At 45.0% G+C, this 22,055-nt stretch overlaps 1 protein-coding gene across 4 annotated transcripts in view; it reads left to right on the top strand.

Moving 5' to 3' along the window:
- The window catches only part of FLT1 (fms related receptor tyrosine kinase 1), a 284,781-nt gene that overhangs the window by 236,377 nt on the left and 26,349 nt on the right, over positions 1 to 22,055 (top strand). For all 4 annotated transcript variants that reach the window (XM_033949142.1, XM_033949140.1, XM_033949141.1 and 1 more), the window contains 4 exons: positions 7,834 to 7,922; positions 13,753 to 13,918; positions 16,346 to 16,443; positions 21,721 to 21,843. In XM_033949142.1, coding sequence (XP_033805033.1) covers positions 7,834 to 7,922; positions 13,753 to 13,918; positions 16,346 to 16,443; positions 21,721 to 21,843 — 476 coding nt within the window. The remainder of the gene's footprint in view (positions 1 to 7,833; positions 7,923 to 13,752; positions 13,919 to 16,345; positions 16,444 to 21,720; positions 21,844 to 22,055) is intronic.

The following is a 22,055-nucleotide window of genomic DNA, read 5'->3' as shown; positions in this document are numbered from 1 at the left end:
TCCACAAGACCACTCCGCTCCATAGTGTGAGCAAAGACTCTGAAAGTAATGGCGGGCCTGTAAATAGGCAAAGAAGTGAGTTTTGGGTACATCCCACTTATCCTGAAATTGTGCAAAAGAATCAAATACCCCCGTGTCTGTATCCATCAGATGCGAGAGCGTAAGAGCCCCCCGCACTGCCCAATCAACAAATGGGGATCTCCCCGCTCCCGGTAAGAACTCCGGATTGCCTTGCAGTTGCAGGAAAGGCGATGCCCGGGGAGATTTCAACTGCGCTCGTCGCCACCACTGCCAAGCCTGGCGGAGAGGGTGCAAGAACCGAAGTTTAGAAGACATGTCCCCCCGCAATCCCCCCGGGGAATGCAGAAGGTTCAAGAAAGTGTAAGGTGCACTCCACCCCTCCAGCCAGCCCCGTGGAGAAAATCTGGCCGACCCTGTCACTCCCTCATGAATAAAGCGCATTAAAGCTGCCACGTTGTATGCCCGGATGTCAGGAAGCCCTAGCCCTCCCTCCGACTTAAAAAGGGTCAATTTAACATAAGCAATACGGGCAGTCCGACCGCGCCAGAGAAATACAGAAAAAAGAGAGTGAAGCCGTCGGATATCGCGCTGTAAGATCCAAAAGGGCACCGTTTGAATAGGGTACAGTATCTTAGGCAGTAAGATCATTTTGATGAGCGCCGCTCTCCCCACAAGGGACAGTGGAAGATCCCGCCACACGTGACACAAACAGTGTTCCCGCTAAGCTGCGTTGGCCTGCGCTCACGCACAAAATATTACATCGCAGCGCAAAGTTTCTCTTCACAGCGCACACACGCGTCGGTAAGGTAAGGGGACGCATTGGGGGGATTGCACTTCCCCACAATTGCCATGCTTCGGTTCCTCTTCTTCCTTCCTTCCTCCCCCCCCCCCCCCCCGCGGGACCCTGCGGCACCATCAACTCTTACTCCCTCTAATGTCGGCCCTGCAGCTCCAGACTTCCTCGCACCTTCTCCCCTCCCCCTTTGGATCGCTATTATTTTAAATGTTATAGCCGCGGAGCTGTATCCAACAGTGGAGATGTCTAACCTCGGCCTGCCCCGGAACTCTTACTGCAGCAGACGCCCGTCTAGGCAGGAACAGGAAGTCACTGTTGCAGTAAGAGTTCCGGGGCAGGCCGAGGTTAGACATCTCCACTGATGGATACAGCTCCGCGGCTATAACATTTAAAATAATAGCGATCCAAAGGGGGAGGGGAGAAGGTGCGAGGAAGTCTGGAGCTGCAGGGCCGACATTAGAGGGAGTAAGAGTTGATGGTGCCGCAGGGTCCCGCGGGGGGGGGGGGGAGGAAGGAAGGAAGAAGAGGAACCGAAGCATGGCAATTGTGGGGAAGTGCAGAGCTGCAGGGAAGAGTGTTGCGGTACCCAGCTGGAGGGAGAAGGAAGATGAGGGAGGGAATTAAAGGAGATGCCAGGGCTTGGAGTGTAGGAGGAAGGTATGCCAGTCTAAGGGAAAAGGAAGGGGGAGATGTGAGAGCATGGAGGGGGAGCGAAAGATGGAAGAAAAGGAAAGGAGAGAGATGCCAGAGAATCAGGGAAGGGGAGATACCAGACTATGAGGAGAGGTGTGGGAGAGGGAAGGCGAGGAGAGAGATGCCAGACCAATGGGGTGAAAGGAGAGATGGAAGGGGGAGGCATACAGTTTCTGGAAGGGGCATAGAAGGAGAGAAGATGCCATATAGGGGAAGAGAGACGGCAGACAGTGGATGGAAGGAAGAGAGTTACAAGAAGATGAGGAAAGGAGAAACCACAGAAGACAAAGGTAGAAAAAAATTTCTATTTATTTATTGCTTTAGGAGACATGTGTCACTGTTTCTGTGAAGCATTGTATGCAGAGTCCAGCTTCTTGCTGGTTCAATTTAACCTTTGTCTATGTATTTTTATTTTATCCCCCCTTTTACAAAACTGTGAAGCGTTTTTAGCACCAGCCTTGGTGGTAGCAGCTCTGATGCTCAGAATTTTATGAGCATCAGAGCTGTTACCTCCGTAGCTAAAATCCACACTACAGTTTTGTAAAAGAGGGAGGGGTTAGTTTGTGATTACATATTCCTTACTAGGCGAAGGTGTTTTCTGTGTTCTGTGTGTTCGAAAGACATGGTTTTCTGTTAGGATTGACGGTGTAGGATTGATCTGTGCTGGTCTGGCTTGTTTAGTTTTACAATGGGTGTATTGATGTACTGCTCACTGCAATATGTAAGATGCTGCCTTTTCCTAGGTACTCATGTGTGACGTGTGGTTTGTTACTAAAAATCATGTTTTTCTTACAGATGGGGGGGGGGGTGCCAAAAAATGATGGGCCCCGGATGTTACATATGCTAGGTACGCCACTGTATGTAAAGATACCAGAAAGCTGGCGTAGCAAAAACTTCTAAGTTTTGAGTATTTAACCCTCCCACAATCTCACGGGCACTCGTTTCAAGTTTATTGAGATTTTGATTTAAACGCAATATCAAATATTTTCAATGCGTATAACAAAAATAAATTTGGGGAAATAAATAAAACCATTTGAACCAGTGTTCCCGCTAAGCTGCGCTGGCGCACAAAATATTACATCGCAGCGCACACGTTTCTCGTCACAGCGCACGATCGGAAGAGGCGTACGGCAGATGGCAGGGCGGCGAGAGGAGAATCGGGCGAGTTGGCTCATAACTTGCTGGCGCCCGATATTTTTGGCTCACGGTGAAAAAAGTTTGCTCACAACACCCGCCCGCTTAGAGGGAACACTGGACACAAAGCCTGAATCTTATCAAGTACCGCCAAGATATTACTCTGGTACATCACCCCAGGGTCTGGGTGCAGATAGATACCCAAATACCTCATGGGGGCGGTCACTGGAGGTATCTGCAAGCCAGAGTGCCACGGTTCTCACCCCAACCCCGTCAGAGGCAACAATTCCGATTTCGCGCAGTTCACTCGGAGACCGGAGAGGACACCGAACGCCGATACCAGCTGCAACGCCACCGGCAGATGAATGGGGGCCTGGTCCAAGAAGAGTAAAATATCGTCCGCAAATAAAGTAATACAGCACTCCGATCCACCTATGCAGATGCCCCGTAGGGCAGGGCTGGTTCGAATCTTAATAGCAAGTGGTTCTATAGCTAGGACGAACAGTAGGGGAGAGAGGGGACAACCCTGGCGAGTGCCCCGGCAAAGTGGAAAGGACTGCGAAAGGCTGCCATTAATAATAAGCCGAGCTTGCGGCTCCGTATAGAGTCCTCGGATCCAGGCAAGGAAAGTCCCACCCACACCATACTCCTGCAACACCCAAAAAAGATACTGCCAAGAAATGCTGTCAAAAGCCTTTTCCATATCAAGCCCGACAAACGCGGATGTACCCCCGCTCCCCCTATGCTCATGTATGGCGGTCAACGCTTTCAGGAGATTCATCGATGCATAACGCTGAGGTACAAATCCCACCTGATCAGCCTCGATGAGCTGAGGGAGAAACACATTAAACCGAGTCGCCATAACATCTTGATTTAATAAGGATATCGGCCTATATGAGCCGACCTGCATGGGATCCTTTCCCGGCTTCGGGAGCAGGGAGATATGAGCAAGATTATGCGGGACGCCAGCCGCCGCAGTAGAAAGGAAGTTAAAATAATCACCCAATGGTTGTACAAGCAAGTCGGGCAAAAGTTTGTAATACTCCGGACCGAATCCATCGGGACCAGGCGATTTAGCAAGTTTTAGCTTTTTAATCCCCATTCGGATTTCCTCCGAGGAAATGGGAGCGTTCAACTGCTCCGACTGAACCTCAGACAACCTCGGTATAGGCAAATCCCAAAAGAAGCTATCTCGTTCTTCCATCGTGAAGTCCCGTTTCGCATAAAGTGCACTGTAAAAGTCAACGAACTGCTCTCGAATATGCGACTCCTGAGTGATGGTCTCTCCCCTCGAATTCTTAACCACCCGGATAATTTTCTTCTTCCGGTAAGGCCGAACCAGATTCGCTAAAAGTTTGCCTGCTTTGCCGCCCCATCGATAAAGGTGAAATTTTTGATAAAAAATATCCTGTCGGGCCCTAGCATCCATGATCTCGTTAATTTGAGAGCGTAGGGAACGAATCTTCTGACTATCCGGTCCCTGTAGCGTCACTCGGTGACGCTTGCGAAGCTCGGCCAATTGCCCTTTCAATGCGAGAAGTTTCTCCCCCTGTTGTTTCCGCCGTACAGCCACAAATTGTATGATATGACCCCTCAACACAGCCTTCGAGGCTTCCCAGAATACTGCCGGATCCACATCAGAGGTATTGTTATGCAAGTCATAGTCCTCCCACTTGTCTCTCAAATATTCTCGAAACTTCTGATCGCTGTAAAGGGAGGCCGGGAATCGCCAAGTTTTATCACCCCTGCGCTCCGTGACCTCTATGGTCACCAGGACCGCAGAATGGTCTGATAGAACAGTATCCTCAATAGAAGCCCTATCCACTCGGTGAAAGAGGCCGTGGGATACCAGAACATGATCAAGTCTAGAATACATAGAATGGGGATGAGAGTAGAACGTAAATTCCCTATCAAAAGGATGGAGAACTCTCCAAGTATCCACCACCGCCAATTGAGTACAGAAAAAATTCACCCCTCGCTGCTCGTGATTTCGAGGTCTCGGCCTGGCAGGAGAACAATCAACCAGCGGATCAGCTGTGACATTAAAATCACCTCCCACATCAGTTGGTAAGAAGGGAACTGTGCCAGGATGCCCAGCAGCCCAGAGTAGAAGCTATGGTCATAAACATTCGGAGCATACAAATTGCAAAAAAGAAATTGAAAACCCCAAAGATCCCCTGCAACCACAATATATCTGCCCTGTTTATCCTGAATTGTTTTATGAACGTGCAAGGGCAAGTTTTTATGGACCAAGATAGCCACACCTCTCTGGCGGCCATTGTAGGCTGAGTACTTCACCTCCCCCACCCATTCCCGGCGCAACTTCTCATGCTCAGCACACGTGAGGTGGGTCTCTTGAAGGAAAGCAATATCCACCCGACGCTGCCGAAGCCATGTGAGAATTTTCTTTCGTTTAATAGGAGAGTGGATACCATCAACATTAAGAGTCACCACTGTCAAATTAACCATAGCTGTGCAGCATACAAAGCCACCGAAAGTGCCGCAATATAGCTAAAGAAAGTGAAAGAAGAGACCAGGCCCCCCAGCCAGGCCCGGCCCCCCTCAGATGAAGTGCCCACAGAATCCAGCAATCCCCTACTCTCTCCCCTCCCAACCATGCACACACCAACCAAACACACATCCACCCCCACACATCCACCCCATTCACTCCCCCCAGCACTGCCCCTCGCCTCCTACCCCCCTCCCCCTCCAGCACACCCTGTCCCCCAGCATGCATTCCCAGAAACAGACCCCCAACCTACCCGGAGACCCCCCCCACCCCCTATGTCTACGTCCCCCCAGCACCACAGTGCAACAAAGTCAAACAGGCATTGTTAACAAGCAAAGGAGTACTGTCGAATAACATTGCAAAAATAAAGTCCAACTATGGTCATGGCTGGAAACTTCAGCAAGTGGTATAGGGCACCAGGCAGATCCAAATGCGAAAGCCCTAGACAGCAGTCCTCACACCGCCTCCCTCTGCCAATAGACTCAGTCAGTGCTGCTATACGGAAGGCAGGAGGCAGGAACAACAAATCCTCCCCCAGAGGCACTGCTGTTCGAGCGATGGAATATAAGACCCATAAGGTCCCGAGCAGGCAAGTCTGAAGGGAAGCTCAGTCCTAGCAGCACTTCTCCCAGCGCGATGAATTCCCAGGAGTCCGAAAGCCCCAACAGGCCAAACCATTCCAGGCCCGAAAAAAGAGCTCAAGCAGGCAATTTCTCCAAAAAAGCCCTGGCTTCCTCCACCGTAGAGAATGAGTGGTTCTGACCATCATGCCAGACACGCAGGCGGGCTGGAAACACCAGGGCAAATTTGATCCCCCGATTATGCAGGTTGGTACAGCAGGGCGACATGGCCTTACGCAGAGCAGACACCCTGATGGAATAATCATTAAAGGCTAGTACTTTAGAGCCTTCATACTCCAGGGCCCCCACCTTCCGGAACGCACGGAGCAGCGAGTCCTTCTCACGCCAATTTGTGTAGCGTGCAATAGCCACACGCGGTCTCCCGGCTCCAGAGACCCGCGCTCCAACGCGGTGGGCCCGCTCGCAGGCAAACTGGGAGGCAGCCCTATCAAGGCCCAGAGTCGTCGGCAGCCAGTTGCTGAAAACATCATAGAGCGCCGCCTCCGTGACCGATTCTGGGATCCCAATTAGCCGCAAGTTGTTCCTTCTGCTGCGGTTCTCCTGGTCATCTAGTTGGGCTGCCATCTCCTGGGTCTGGTGTTGCAGAGCCGCCACCTGTGCCGCCATGCTCGCGCACGTGTCTTCCTGATCAGACACGCGCTGCTCTACTGCATTCAGGCGCCGAGTATGTGAGTCAAACTTTTCATTCAGTTCCTCCACTGCCGACTGAATTTTGTTTAAACGATCCGCCAGAGCAGCCGACACCGATTTAGTAATGTCGGTTATCCAGTCCCCAGCCGGGATCGTAAAAGTAGCCTGGTCCGCCGCCATCTTGGAGGGGGTAGTCAGAGTTTTGTCCCGGGATCCCCGAGCCGGTTTTATAGGCATACTCGGTGCGCCACGATCTCCTCAGCACTTCGGGGGGGAGTGACACCGTTTGCACAGCAAAACCCACCGAAAAAACACCCGGGGAAACCAGATTGCAGGCAATAATCGCTGATTAAAGAGGGGATGAGGCGGGAGCTCTCCACACAGACGTCTGCTTAGGTAGGCTGCATCACGTGACCCCTCATACTGCCATTTATAACAAAAAAAGGGTCAAATCAAAATGGTTTACATAGTAACATAACATAGTAAATGACGGCAGATAAAAACCTGAACAGTCCATCCAGTCTGCCCATTTACGATAAATAAAAACAATGGGCTATATTAAAAATCAATACATTTCATCATTTCCTCTGACGTATGAGTTGGTTATATGTGGCACCTTATTGCATGTCAAGCCCCTAATGGATAGGTATAAATGTCGACTTTTCTTGATCAAGACAGGGATAGCCACTCAGATGATAACACGAAATTAGAAGTGCACTGATCGTCTTAACTTAACTTTTCTGGTGGGCAAACTTATGCTCTATTTTCAAATATGAAAAAATGAATGCGGAATTGTTAGGGAATAATAAGACATTTGAGTTAGTGTGGGGCCCGTTGGCAGCTTTTATTGCATCTATATAATCTATATAATCGATATCTCTCTTTAATATAGGTTTGTTTTCTATACACATGCGGTGGTGGGGGGGGGGGGGGATTTCATAGTAACATGAATAACTATGTACATCATTGTTTAGTAAAAGGGATGGGGAAAATGATGACTTTAAATTCTGCAAATTAAAAGGTGCTTCTTTCTGTTTTGTTATGTATTTGGATATATGTATTGCAGTGTTCATACTTGAAATTAATAAAGATATTTAAAAAATAAATAAAAAAATAAAAAAAACAGAACAAGGGAGATGTACATAGACCAATTAACTAAACTAGACACAAAAGGACAATCAGAGGCTAGGAGGGTATTTTGGCCTGATTACCGGACCCTTTAAATATATCTCCTGCAGCAACATTAAAAAAAAAAAAAATCCAAGTGGTTTTGAAATCAGCAGTTTTTCTTGGGAAATGCACCTTTGTCTTTTTTGAAAACCTTCTTCAAGTTAGTCAGCTGATCCACTCTCCTATATGCTTGTCCTCTGCTATTTTGAAAACATATTTTCTCTCTTTTTTTCGTGCAGGCCCTCTGATGGTTATTGTGGAATACTGCAAATATGGGAATTTATCGAACTACCTCAAAAGCAAAAGGGAGTTTTTCTTTGTTAACAAGGTACACATCCCTTTTGCTCAGCACTTACAAAAAGATTAAACATTTACAAATGAGGCATCAGCTCCAGACTGTTTCCAAGAATGATTAATATATTCAGTTCACCTTGAGACTGATATTCAAAAGATCTTTCTAGTTGACATCAAGAGTTTACCTGCTTACATTGTCAATGTTGAAATTGCTGGGCTACTGAAGGATGATATCGTTTGGACAGATGTCTTGATGCCCGTTCTGGGGTGAGGGTCATGCTGGAGGCGTGTCTATATGTTAAGTGCATTGAATCAAAAGTCAGTGCTAGCTGGTTAACTTTAATCGATTAAATCAGACCACACAAGCAGTAGATCTGAGTTCAACAAAATTAAGACATCTGGTTAATTATAGCTTATGATATTTAGGAGGGAATTCATCAAAGGGCACAAAAGCGTATTAGTGCATACAAAATAGGAATGCTGTATATATAAGATAGGAATATAATGGGCATCTTTAGCGGTTAGCGTATGCTAATGCAGTGGCGTGCACTAACACGATTGTGTGCTGATGCACAGGCTAAAATTCTGTACAAGACGCGCTGCACCCTACCGCTGCCTAACTGACCAACCAGGAGGCATATTTCTAAAAAAAAAAAAAAAAAGAAAGTGCTGTTCTAAGGCACCAATCTTGCACCTACAAAGGTGCATAGGGATGCCTATGGATGCCTAAGGCTTGCAGGGGCATAGTTTACGTCAGAAGTAGCATTAGGCATATGTAGGTGTCCCTATGCGCCTCCATAGGTGCAAGACCAGAACCTTAAATGTCGACCTTTAAAATGCTGGCCCACATTTAAGGCACCTGTGTTAAAAAGAAAAACCCACCTGCGATCCTACAAACAGTGCCGGTGCGTAATCAGCAGCCATTTCTTAGAAGGCCATCAATACCGACACCATTTATAGAATCCAGGCCTTAATGCCCTTTGATGACTTGCCTCCTCAGTGGTGCTGACTAGAGAATGACACGGTGACAAAATTCATCACCGTTCCCGTCGCCGCGGATAACCGCTGGAAACCATCTTCATGTCATTCTTTAAGGAGAGAGGGAAGAATCAGAGTATGAATGACCACAACCACTGACCCACAAGCTTTGCTTTGAAGAATGATGGTGTAGAAGGACCGAGGTTGAAACAGACACTACAGAATGACAGTCTCTGGTATCCAGAGCAGATATTGTGATGTCATAATGCCTCATTCCACCAGGGCCTAAGAACCAATCACATCAGTGATATCACAATGGCTTCATTATCCTTGGCTCCCATAAGAATCAGAGTATGAATGGCCACAACCACTGACCCGCAAGCTTTGCTTTGAAGAATGCTGGTGTAGAAGGACTGAGGTTGAAATAGACACTAAAAAATGACATAGGATTATTTCCGGGAACGGTGATGAATTTTGTCACCGTGTCATTCTCTAGTGCTGACTTAACTGAATATCTAGTTAAAGAAAACTGGATAAGTTAATTGGTTATCTTTTACCAGATAGTAGACTGCTGAATATTGATCTCTGTGAGGTTATCATCAAACCCGACCAAAGCAAACATTTGTTTCATGGCTTAACATTACAGGGGTATGTGGTTTTCTTGAAAAGTGCATGAAAGAGACTTGTTTCCATTCAATGTAATTTTAAAAACTAGCCCACAAATTTCATTTTTGTTGTGGCTCATTTCTTCTTTGAGCCCGTGTTGTTTACAAACAGCACACGATACGAGGGGGGGCTGAAACGTTCTCAGCCTAACCAAGAAGAGAATGACGTGGATATAGTTCAATCAATAATCTCTAAAACAATGTCAAAACATAGGGCTGCTTTTACTAAGCTGCGTTAGCGTTTTTAGCGCACACAGCATTTTAGCGCATGCTAAACCCGCGCTACGTGGCTAGAACTAATGCCAGCTCAATGCTGGCGTTAAGGTCTTACGCATGGCAATTTAGCGTGCGCTATTCCCCGCGTTAAAGCCCTAACGCGGCTTAGTAAAAGGAGCCCATAGAATTTTGTTTCTGCAAATTGGCGCTTCAAGAAAAAAGATAACACTCTTTTCAGTTACAGTGGCAAAATAACGCTCAGAATTTAGGAACTCGGTTAATTGGGTTGCAAACTTTTCAGCACCCAGTCGTACTTTTTTTCAGTACTAAATACGTATTAAGAATAGAAATATATATCAAATCACAAATATTCATTTCCATATTCATTTCCATTTTTCCCCAATGTTTTACACTTTATTATATACACATTACTCAGATCTCAAATATATAATAATCTCTGACTCTCTTCCCCATCCCCCCACCTTCTACAAAGCCGTGGTAGCAGTTGTCATGCGGCAAACATTCTGATACCCATTAAATCCCTATACGCAATTACTGCAGCAGCAAAAGGAGCCCTAAATAAGCATAAAATCTATCCATTAAATTGAATAAAGAGCAGTGGCATAGCGAGGGTGAGAGGCGGCCATGGAGGTGGCACCCCTCCCCTCCCTCTTCTCCGCTCCCCACCTTCACACGCTCCTTCCCTGCCCCCTCCTGCCACGCACATGCCACTTCTCTTCTCCCGTACCTCGGTAATGTTCCTGGCGCAAGCAGCGATCCCCAACCAGCTGTCACGCCAGCGTCGGCTCTTCTTCTGATGTCACTTCCTAGAAACGGGTCCAGGCATGTAATATATGTTGGCATGTAATATATGCAATATATTTCCTAAATCTAAATGGCCCTAGATCAGGAGTAGGCAACTCCAGTCCGCGAGGGCAGGAATCCAGTCAGGCTTTCAGGATTTCCCCAATGAATATGCATGAGATCTATTTGCATGCACTGCTTCAATGTATATTCATTGAGGAAATCCTGAAAACCCGACTGGATTCCGGCCCAGTAAGTTTGATTTCTTTCACCAAAGGTACCGAGAGATAACACTCCAGAGCAGCATACAAATATAATTTTACTACAGAACATGCATTTAAGGGTCCCTTTATTACAGCATTTTGCACCAGCCCTTATACCAGGGGTGTCAAAGTCCCTCCTCGAGGGCCGCAATCCAGTTGGGTTTTCAGGATTTCCCCAATGAATATGTATGAGATCTATTTGCATGCACTGCTTTCATTGTATGCTAAAAGATCTCATGCATATTTATTGGGGAAGTCCTGAAAACCCAACTGGATTGCGGCCCTCGAGGAGGGACTTTGACACCCCTGCCTTATACCGTGTTTCCCAGAAATAATATATTATAAGCCCTACCCCAAAAATCAGCCCTTGTTAGATCAACCCCTGAAGCCCCTCCCGAATGTCTCCAACACTCCTCGACTCCATTCCTGGATTCACCGGCAGCAGCGCTTCCCCTTCTGCCGCGCAGCCAAACCCCGCTGACCCTCCCACCTATCCCCCTACGCAGCATCTTTCCATCTCTCCCTCCCATCCGAACCATGCCAACCCTCTCACCACAAAAACGACATACCTCCCTCCAAACAGCAGTATTGGCAACACTCTAAACAGGCTGCTTTGCAGTCTTCTCCCACTGGGTCCTTCCCTCTGCCGCATTGCTGATGATGTCATCAGTGATGCGCCATAGGGAAGGCCCCGGCGAGAGAAGGGCATGAAGCAGCCTGTTTAGAGTGCTGCCAACGATGCTGTTTGAAGGGAGGTAAGTTGGTCTTGCAGTGGGAGGGTCAGCGGGGTTCTGCTGCGCGGGGAGGGATGGGAGGGAGGGAGGGATAGAAAGATGCTGATGCGTGAAAGAGGAGGAAAGATGCTGCACATGTGGGGGACAGAAAGGAAAGAGGAAGAAATGGGGTGGAGGAGAGGAAGGGAGAGATGATCATTGTACATGAAAAAAATAAGACATCCCCGAAAATAAGACAGTATCTTATATTAATTTTGGGTCCAAAAAACACATTAGGGCTTATTTTCGGGGAACCACGGTAAGTAATGTCGTCATTCAGTTACCTGAGCAATATTAAATTTCTATTATGTTAGCATTTTCCGCTATTAGCAGTTCTTGCTTCAAGCTGCTCAGCCTCAGGTCATCAATAATCATCAGGACCCCTGAGGAAGGCAAAGGGTTAGGGTCCAGCTTCCATGAGAAAATCCTGTGAGCAATTATTATATGGTAAAACTACTGTAATAATTTTGAAACAGACTTTTTGTACCAAGATCTTTCAATTTTGTTGTTTTTACATGATTTTGAGGACAATAAATATTTCTACTAGACTTTTCCTGTTACATCCAGGAACTATTGTTCCACTTTTTGTGTTTTTCATTCACCATCCTTGTTCTGGAACACAGGTCCTTTCCTTTTGTGGTCTTGTGTTTCCCCTTTATTACAGAGCACCCAGTCCTCAGGGCACAGCTAGCCAATCAGATTTTCAGGATACCCACAATGAATATCCCAGGAAACAAATGGGCAACAGATCTACAAGATTCAGAGTAGGTAGCAAACCAGCAGATCAATGCCAATAAAGCTGTTCACCATTAAAACCTGGCACTGTCCCGCTCAGCCAGCCCTGCCTTGCCCCGCCTCCAGCCCCGCCCTACATTACACCCAAGCCCCACCCCCCATGAACCTTGTGTCTCATTTCCCTAGCTCGGGGCTGCCTCTGGAGGACCTCTGTCATGCGCAGACATTGATGCAATGACATCATGCGCATGTGTGCATGCATGTGACATCATCACATCAACATCCGTGTGCGCGCGGAGGCCGTCTAGACGTGACCCAAGCTCAGGGTCTTCCAAAACCCACACAAACTGCCAGGTTTTGGAAATCCCTCTGGGCACCCGGACAATCCTCTATAAAGAGGACCTGTCCCGGTTTTCCCTGACATCTGGTAATCCTAATTCCAGTGCTTAACTTTAGAAGATTAGCTTGGGGGTAATCTTTGTCTCATCTCTCTCCTTCTCTTCAACAGAGTGCCAAAACCTGTCATTTCTTTCTCTACAATATCGCTATAATCAGACCCTTCCTTTCTGAGCGCACTGCCAAGACCCTTATCCATACCCTCATCACCTCTCACCTAGACTACTCCACCCTGATTCTAACTGGCCTTCCACTAAACCATCTCTCTCCCTTTCAATCTATTCAGAACTCTGCTGCACGCCTTATATTCCACCAATGTTGCTATGCCCACATTACCCCTCTCCTCAGGTCACTTCATTGACTCCCTATCTGTTTCCACATACAGTTCAAACTTCTCTTACTGACCTACAAGTGTATTTGCACTACAGCTCTTCAGTATCTCTCTTCTCTCATCTTTCCCCACACTTCCCCCGGACACTCCACTCATCGGATAAGTCTTTCTTTATCTGTACCCTTCTCCTCTATGGTCAACTGTAGACTCTGTCCCTTCTACTTTGCTGCACCCTATGCCTGGAACAAACTGCCTGACTCGGTATGTCAAGCCCAGACTCAAAGCCCGCTTCTTTGAAGATGCTTTCAATTCCAAACTCCAACCGACCTGCTAAGCACCAATATCTGTCTTATCATTCTCTCTGTAATTCCCCCATCGGATCACTGTGTATTGATGCACCTTCTTGTCCAGTTTGTCTGTCTTGACCAGATTGTAAGCTCTTTTGAGCAGGGACTGTCTCTTCTATGTTTTGATCTACAGCATTGCATATATCTTGTAGCACTATAGAAATGATTAGTAGCAGTAGAAGTAGATCTATACAGATTTCTCCCCTCGATGTATGTGCCTTTGAATATTCAGCCTTTATTCTGATACAAAATTAAAACTGAAATACTTTTGAATAATAGAGAGATTTCTGCTTCGATGTAACCTGCAACATCAGATTTCATATACAATTATTTGTACTATTACTATTGTGATTCAGTTACAGGAATCAGCATCACAAATAGAACAGCTGAAAGAAAAGAGAGACACAGATCTGGCTGCGAGCAAAAAACCAAGGCTGGACAGTGTTGCAAGCAAAGAAAGCTTAGCGAGCTCTGGATTTGAAGAAGATAAAAGCCTGACTTTTGGTGAGGAGGAAGAGGAAGGTAGGTATTAAATCCTTCCTGTTCTACGTAAACTATGATATTTTTACTGCATACTGTGCATCCCAAAAAGACATTATGACTATCACCCTGATAAACATCCGTGGGAAGACTCTTGAAAGGTCACATGCAAGATTATTAGATGTGAATATAGACTAGTCAGAAAAATTGTTCAGCACAACAGGAAGGGCCTAGGTTTTCTCTCTTCCATTGCTGAAAATAGGGGGGGGGGAGGGGGAGTGCCTCATTTGTCAAAATTCAAGCCTGTACCTGAGCAACACAACTTTTCAATATTTTTCAAGTGACCAATTTGCTCCCTTACACCCTCCCCCTAAAATAGTCAGGACTATTGCTGGGGAAAAAAAAGCTGGTGCTTGGGAAATGAGGCAAGGGTGGAGGCTCAAGTCTGATGCTCCAATGTCCTTTGAATTAAACATATAATTCAAACAAAATCTGCACCCTCAGACACTCCTCATTCTCTTTCTCTTCCTCAATCCTTCCCCCACTATGCCATTTTCTCTACAAACTCATTTCCTCCAATACACTTCCTCCCAAATAAACAAACTAAATCTGTGTCTCCAATCCCATACTCTTTCCCCAACGCACACTCTCCACAACCTCATCTCAGCCAGTCTTAGGGTTACCCTATGTCTGGATTTACCCAGACATGCCCTCTTTTTAGAGGGCCGTCTGGGTGTCCGGGCGGTTTTTCAAAAAGCCGGCAGTGTGTCCGGGTTTAGTAGCTCGGGGCCGTGTCTAGAGGACATCCACACGTGTGTAACCTCATTATGTCATGGCTGCGCATGCATGTGTCATCATCGCATCATGTCCGCGCATGCTTGGAGGCCCTCCGACATGGTCCTGAGCTTAGAAAGGAGAGGCGCAGAGTAGAGAATGACACGGTGACAAAATTCATCACCGTTCCCGTCCCCAAGGATAACTGCGGGAAACCATCTTCATGTCATTCTTTAAGGAGAGAGGGAAGAATCAGAGTATAATTGGGCACAACCACTGACCCGCAAGCTTTGCTTTGAAGAATGCTGGTGTAGAAGGACCGAGGTTAAAATAGACACTACAGAATGACAGTCTCTGGTATCCAGAGCAGATATTGTGATGTCATAATGCCTCATTCCACCAGTGCCTAAGAGCCAATCACATCAGTGATGTCACAATGGCTTCATTATCCTTGGCTCCCATAAGAATCAGAGAATGAATGGCCACAACCACTGACCCACAAGCTTTGCTTTGAAGAATGCTGGTGTAGAAGGACCGAGGTTGAAATAGACACTAGAAAATGACATGGATTATTTCCCGCGGTTATCCGCGGGGATGGGAACGGTGATGAATTTTGTCACCGTGTCACTCTCTAGCGCAGAAGTTCGTGTGGCAGTGGGGCTGGGATGGAATGGGGTAGGGGTGGGGCCCCACGTCCTCTTTCTTGCAGAAAGAAATATGGCAACCCTAGCCAGTCTCAAGCCTCAGCCCACCTCTCTTACCAGTCAACTCCTAGTATCCTGTCCCCAACCCCAACCTTTCCCCCGCCAAGTCAACGCTCCTCAGTTTCGTAATCGCCCTTCACCTTTCCCAAAGGCTTGCACTCTGGAATAGCTGTTCTATTTTCTTCTGGCACTGCATAGCTTATGGTGAATCTGAGCTGCCTGGTGCTTGAACTCCTTCACTGTTCACGGGACCCTGGGTATCGTGTGGCTCTGATTCATGAGAACAAGTCCTCACCAAAGGAGAAGAGCTGTTTTAGGAGCAATGCTGGTGGCAAAAGTTTGGTGAGAGTAGAGTTACCAGGTGTCCGGACTTCCCCAGACATATCCTCCTTTTGGAGGACACGTCAGGGGGTCTGGACATCATACCAGTGCATGCGCAGATGCCGTCACAATAAGCAAACAATAAGCTGGGCTGGGCGTGGCCATCCAGAACAGGGTGTGGTTGGGCGGAACCCTAGGTGGGAGGCACCATTGGCACCTGCCGCATAATGTGAAGGCCACTGGCTTATAAATGCCTCCTCCCTATCTCCCATCCCTCCAACCATACATTCACAGTTTTGCTTTGTCTTGGTCTTTTGTTGCACAGTTAGCACATTCATATACATCCCTTAATTAGTCCTATTTCAGTATACTTTTTATTGCAGCATTCACGTTCAGTTCTAAATAAATCCTTCTATTTTGTAAGTTTAAAAAAATTCCCCGCCCCTTCCACAAACACAGTTCACCATTCTTCCTTCCCCCACTCTACCACCTGCTTTCCTGTTTTATTTATGATTACATCAGCCTTAATAGCCACATTACTTAACATTTGTTGTAATGTGTCATTGCTTGTCAGACATGTTGTGATAAGGTTTACATGCTCAGTAATACTTAAAACCATTATCAAAATGCCTGATCTGCACAAATTTATTCTTGATTTGATCATGTTCAGATTCTGAAGACTTTTACAAGCAGCCCATCACGATGGAAGACCTGATTTCCTATAGCTTTCAGGTGGCTAGAGGCATGGAGTTCTTATCATCAAGAAAGGTCAGGTTTTGTTTTATTAAATTGTCTTTAAAGTATGTATCTAGCTACTGTGTAAATGTTGCACTTCAGTTTATTCCTCTGTGAGAATATCTGCTTTAGATTTTTAAAAGCAATAATGTTGTCTTACATTCTCAGTCAAGGTGTAGACAAAATGGAGGCTTAAGGGTCCTCGTATGCCCAGCTAATCTAATATTCAAAAGACCTAGGTGCCTCACTGAAGAATTAGCCATCTAAATCTACTTAACTGAATATTTCCCCAAATCCCAGTGCTTACAATAATATCTCTATTCTACAAGGTTGCAGCTCCAAGTGCTTGTTCTTTCTTATTTAGACTACTGCAATGCAATGCTGAGATCTCAATAATTTTAAGAACCAGGTTGCAGCTGATACAGAGTATAGCAGTCAAATTGATTTTTAATCAGCAAAAATATAAATATAATGGGACCCCTTCTGGTCCCATTGCATTGGTTGCCAGTAGAGGCCAGAATAAAGTGGCCTCCATGATTTATAGAGCTTTTGAAGGTTCAAGCTCCTGAATATTTTACACATTAATTACTTATCTCTACACTTTCTATCTTTTAAGGATGTGTGTTATAGATTTTACTTTTAAATACCAAGCAGCCTTATTATGAAAACTCTCCCTAAAGACAAGCCACTCTTTATGCAACATTTGGAGAAAATTACAAGTATTTTTATTTTTAAAATATTGAAATTAACTTAAGAGTCAATGGGTCTTATTTTCAAAAGAAAAAACATCCAGAAATGGCATAAAGTGGCATTTGGACATTTTTCTTGCTAAAATGCTCAAATCACTATTTTCAAATCACATTTTTCTAGGCTGGTCATCCCGTGTTTGTCTAAATTCCAAGGGGGCAGGTTGAAGGCGTATTTTGGGTGGGCTTAGAACTTTGACATTTTGCAGCGATAATCAAACATTTAAGGAAATGTCCAGGGCACTATTTGGATGTTTGGGGCTAGATATGTTTTAAAAATGAATAAGGGACAAAAAGGTGCCCAAATTGACCTGATGACCACTGGAGGGATTAAGGCATGTCCCTCACTTACTCCCCCAGTGGTCACTGAACCTCCCTCCTACCACCCAAAGATGTGAAAGAAACAGTACATTCCAGTCTGTATGACAGCTTTAGATGGACACACAGACATCTCAGCAGAGCAGAGGGGAACTCTAGGGAGTACTGCAGTGAATGTCACATTAAAAAGTCCCAGGTACAAGGAATTAATTCCACCTTTCACACAAGCATACTCTTTGCCTCTTAGAAATAAGGAGCAGCAATTGGTTAACCAAGGACAACAAGAACTACAATTAGATATTTCCACTTTATTGGAAACTTCTACAAAAGATTTGGCCACACCAGCAACATTATTGGCGACTGTTGCATTGGCATAAGATAAGAACTGGATTATGAAGATGTTCTTTAAAAATAGAACCAAATAATTTCTTGGACAGAAAGATTTTTCCGGATGTCACCAAAGAGACTCAAAAACATAGAAGGCAGTTTTTGTTATTGAAATCAGGTGTAACTTCAGTGGGGGAAAGTTTTTTCTTAGGTTTCCCTGTAAATGTATTGTTCTTTATGGTTCAAATAAATATGTTTTCTTTGATCCGACACACCTAACAAATTTTGTAGCTTTGAAGCGTCTTGAGAAAAGTGGAACAACTGGAACAATAATTGACTCATGATTAGAATACTCCCTGTAACTTCAGTCACTTTTGATTTTCTTTTTAAATGGTTTCTTTCTTAACTATCAATATCACTCTCTGAAAGTCTTGGATCACAGATAGATAATTGTGGACTATTGATTGCTCAATTTGTAAGGGGAATATGTTATATTTCTCCTTTCTATAAAATTATTTTCTTCTTTTCTCTTGTTCCTAGTTACAGTCAAACTGTACAAAATATAATGGTTGATAATTTTGTGTAAAATGATAAATAATAAATAATTTTTAAAAAAGTCCCAGGTACACATCTCACCATAACCTGCTTTTATTCTATGACAGGGGTAGGGAACTCCGGTCTCGAGAGCCATATTCCAGTCGGGTTTTCAGAATTTCCCCAATGAATATGCATTGAAAGCAGTGCATGCAAATAGATCTCATGCATATTCATTGGGGAAATCCTGAAAACCCGACTGGAATACAGCTCTCAAGGACCGGAGTTCCCTACACCTGTTCTATGATGAGTCCTCCAAAACCCACCCAAAACCTACTGTACCCACCTAAAGATGACTCCTGCAGGCATAAGGGCTATTGTTCTTGTGATTATAATCAGCAACAGAGACATTTTGGTGACTCCTGATGCAGACCTAGAGCTGGAACACTTTCTTATTATGCAATAAAACTCATCTAGTTGAACGCCAAAAACTATGTACTTTGTTTCTTTGTCTCTTCCGCTGTGGTTGATTTGTCTTCTATTTTTCATTTGCTTGAATAAAATTATGGTACACATGTTACAGAATAGAATGCAGGGCAGATCTTCATGTCACCCCCAAATGATTTCCAATTAACACCAGTTATTGATTGTTAACATCTCATTAACTAATTTGTTTGGGCGTGGATTTAAGATGCATGCTGAAATTTGGGTGACCTATATAGAATCCAGCTATATAGACCTATATAGAACCCAGCTTGGAAGATCTTATGTTATAAATGGATAAGGTAAGTGAAAATGAAGGGCACTAGGTTGGATATAAGTAATGGTACTGTGGGATTAAAAACTGGTCCTGGGTAGCGATGGTAGACTGGTTTTGCAGTGTACTATATTAACAATTTATTGATAATGGTGAAGACTGATGTTTCAATATAGCTAGTAAAAATCTATCTGAAAAATGGACTTTTTAAAATTATAGGTTTGAATTTTGTAATAAACAATTTAGGCCCCCTTTTATGAAGCTACGTTAGGGTTTTGTATTGCTGGTCGTAGAAGTATTAGCCGTGGCTGGCGATAAAAAATCTTAATGCAGCTTTGTAAAAGAAGGTGTGTGTGTGTGTGTGGGGGGGGGGTTAATGATTAAAAAGCATAAAGAAAGGGACACTCCTAACATATCCCATATGGATGATGGGGGACAGAAAGGGAGTGGTAAAAGAAGAAAAGGAGATAGCTGACAGGCTAAATAAGTTCTTCACGTCAGTCTTCACGAGGGAGGACACAACCAACATTCCGGAACCTGAGGAGATCGTAAAGGGGGAGCAGGATGAAAATCTGGTTCAACTAGAGGTAAGCAAGGTGGATGTCCTCCGGCAGATAGACAGGCTAAAGAGCGACAAATCGCCAGGTCCAGATGGCATTCACCCAAGGGTACTCAAGGAACTAAGGAACGAAATAGCTGAACCACTTCAACAAATATGCAACCTATCCTTAAAAACTGGAGAGATTCCGGAAGACTGGAAAATAGCAAATGTTACGCCCATCTTCAAGAAAGGCTCAAGGGGAGACCCAGGAAACTACAGGCTGGTGAGCTTGACCTCGGTCCCGGGAAAGATGATGGAAGCACTGATTAAAGACAGCATCTGGGAACACATCGACAACTATGGGCAGCTAAAGTCGAGCCAGCATGGCTTCTGCAAGGGCAGGTCATGCCTCACGAACTTATTATACTTCTTTGAGGGGGTAACCAGCCAGGTGGATAAAGGGGAATCCATAGATATCATTTACCTTGACTTCCAAAAAGCCTTCGACAAGGTGCCACATGAAAGACTACTAAGGAAGCTATGGAACCACGGGGTGCAAGGGGAGGTCCACCGATGGATCAAAAACTGGTTGGCGGACAGGAAACAGAGGGTTGGAGTAAAGGGCCATTACTCAGACTGGCAATGGATCACGAGCGGAGTTCCACAGGGGTCAGTGCTGGGACCGCTACTTTTCAACATATTCATTAATGACCTGGAGGCAGGAACAAAATGTGAGGTTATTAAATTTGCGGATGACACCAAACTATATCGCAAGGTAAATAACATGGAGGACTGCGAAGATCTCCAAAAAGATCTGACAACACTGGAAGAATGGGCCAAAAAATGGCAAATGAGTTTCAACATAGGGAAGTGCAAAGTCGTACATATAGGGAAAAAAAAACCAATGTTCACTTACAAAATGGGGGGGATCAGCGCTAGAGGTGAGCGACCTTGAAAGAGACCTGGGAGTGATGGTAGACACAACATTGAAGGCGTCGGCGCAGTGTGCAACAGCCTCAAGGAAAGCAAACAAAATGTTGGGTATCATCAAGAAGGGTATCACGACCAGAAAGAAGGAAGTCATCCTGCCACTGTATCGTGCTATGGTGTGCCCGCACCTGGAGTACTGTGTTCAATTCTGGTCGCCGTACCTCAAGAAGGACATGGAGGTACTTGAGAGAGTTCAAAGAAGAGCAACTAAGCTAATAAAGGGTATGGAGGACCTCTCATATACTGACAGACTGAAAAGGCTAGGGCTTTTCTCCCTGGAAAAGCGGAGACTTAGAGGAGACATGATAGAAACCTTCAAGATCATGAAGGGCATAGAAAAAATAGACAGGGACAGATTTTTCAAATTAAGGGGATCAACAAGTACAAGGGGGCACTCAGAGAAATTGAAAGGGGAGAAGTTTAGAACAAACGCTAGGAAGTTCTTTTTCACACAGAGGGTGGTGGATACATGGAACGCACTACCGGAGGATGTGATAAACAAGAGCACGCTACAGGGGTTCAAAAAAGCTTTGGATAGGTACTTGGAAGACAAAGGGATTGAAGGGTACAGATAAGAGTAGAGGTAGATTATAGGGATGGGATTAGAGGTAAGTTATAAAATTAATCAGGGATCACTGTTCAGGCACTAGGCCTGATGGGCCACCGCGGGAGCGGACCGCTGAGCAAGATGGACCTCTGGTCTGACTCAGCGGGGGCAACTTCTTATGTTCTTATTCATTTGTTTCAGCATTATAAACCCCTCTGATAAATATTCCAGCTAGTGTCAACTGCCAAGTGAAATAAATTCAGGGTTTTTTTTTTTTCATTTCAGGATACACAGCTTTAGGGTTGCCAAATGCTCCCGTTGGTAACATTAAGTTAATTGAGGCCTGGTGGCTTTCTGATCTGAAGAAGAGTTTATTTGCAAAGAGCTGCTAGAACTCACAAGCGCTTCCTGTGCACTTCAGTCAACTTCCTTCACAAAATGTGAAATTGTTTTTTCAAATGAACTAAGAAAAATGACACCAAAGGGATTCAGGAAATTTGTGGGTATGATTGAGGAAATACATTTTGATTGTGTGACTGTTTTATTATAGTGCATTCATCGAGATTTGGCAGCCAGAAATATCCTTTTATCTGAGAACAATGTGGTGAAAATCTGTGACTTTGGCCTCGCAAGAGATATTTATAAGGATCCTGATTATGTGAGAAAAGGAGATGTAAGTCAGCAATATATATATTTTTTTATTTGGCTTAATTCTTTTTTAAGACAGCCTTTTGCTAAACTATGGTGAAACTGGTAGTTACTGCAACTTAACATGGGAATATACCATGCAGTAGTTGCAAATTTTACACAGCAACCAGTGGGGGTGGATCTAGCATTTTCCAATGTTAGTCCCACATTAAAGTGACAATTAGTATGCAATACCTG

This window comes from Geotrypetes seraphini, chromosome 6 (assembly GCF_902459505.1).
Source record: "Geotrypetes seraphini chromosome 6, aGeoSer1.1, whole genome shotgun sequence".
In the NCBI taxonomy this organism is placed as follows: Eukaryota; Metazoa; Chordata; class Amphibia; order Gymnophiona; family Dermophiidae; genus Geotrypetes; species Geotrypetes seraphini.
This window is presented reverse-complemented; position numbering and strand designations above follow the sequence as displayed.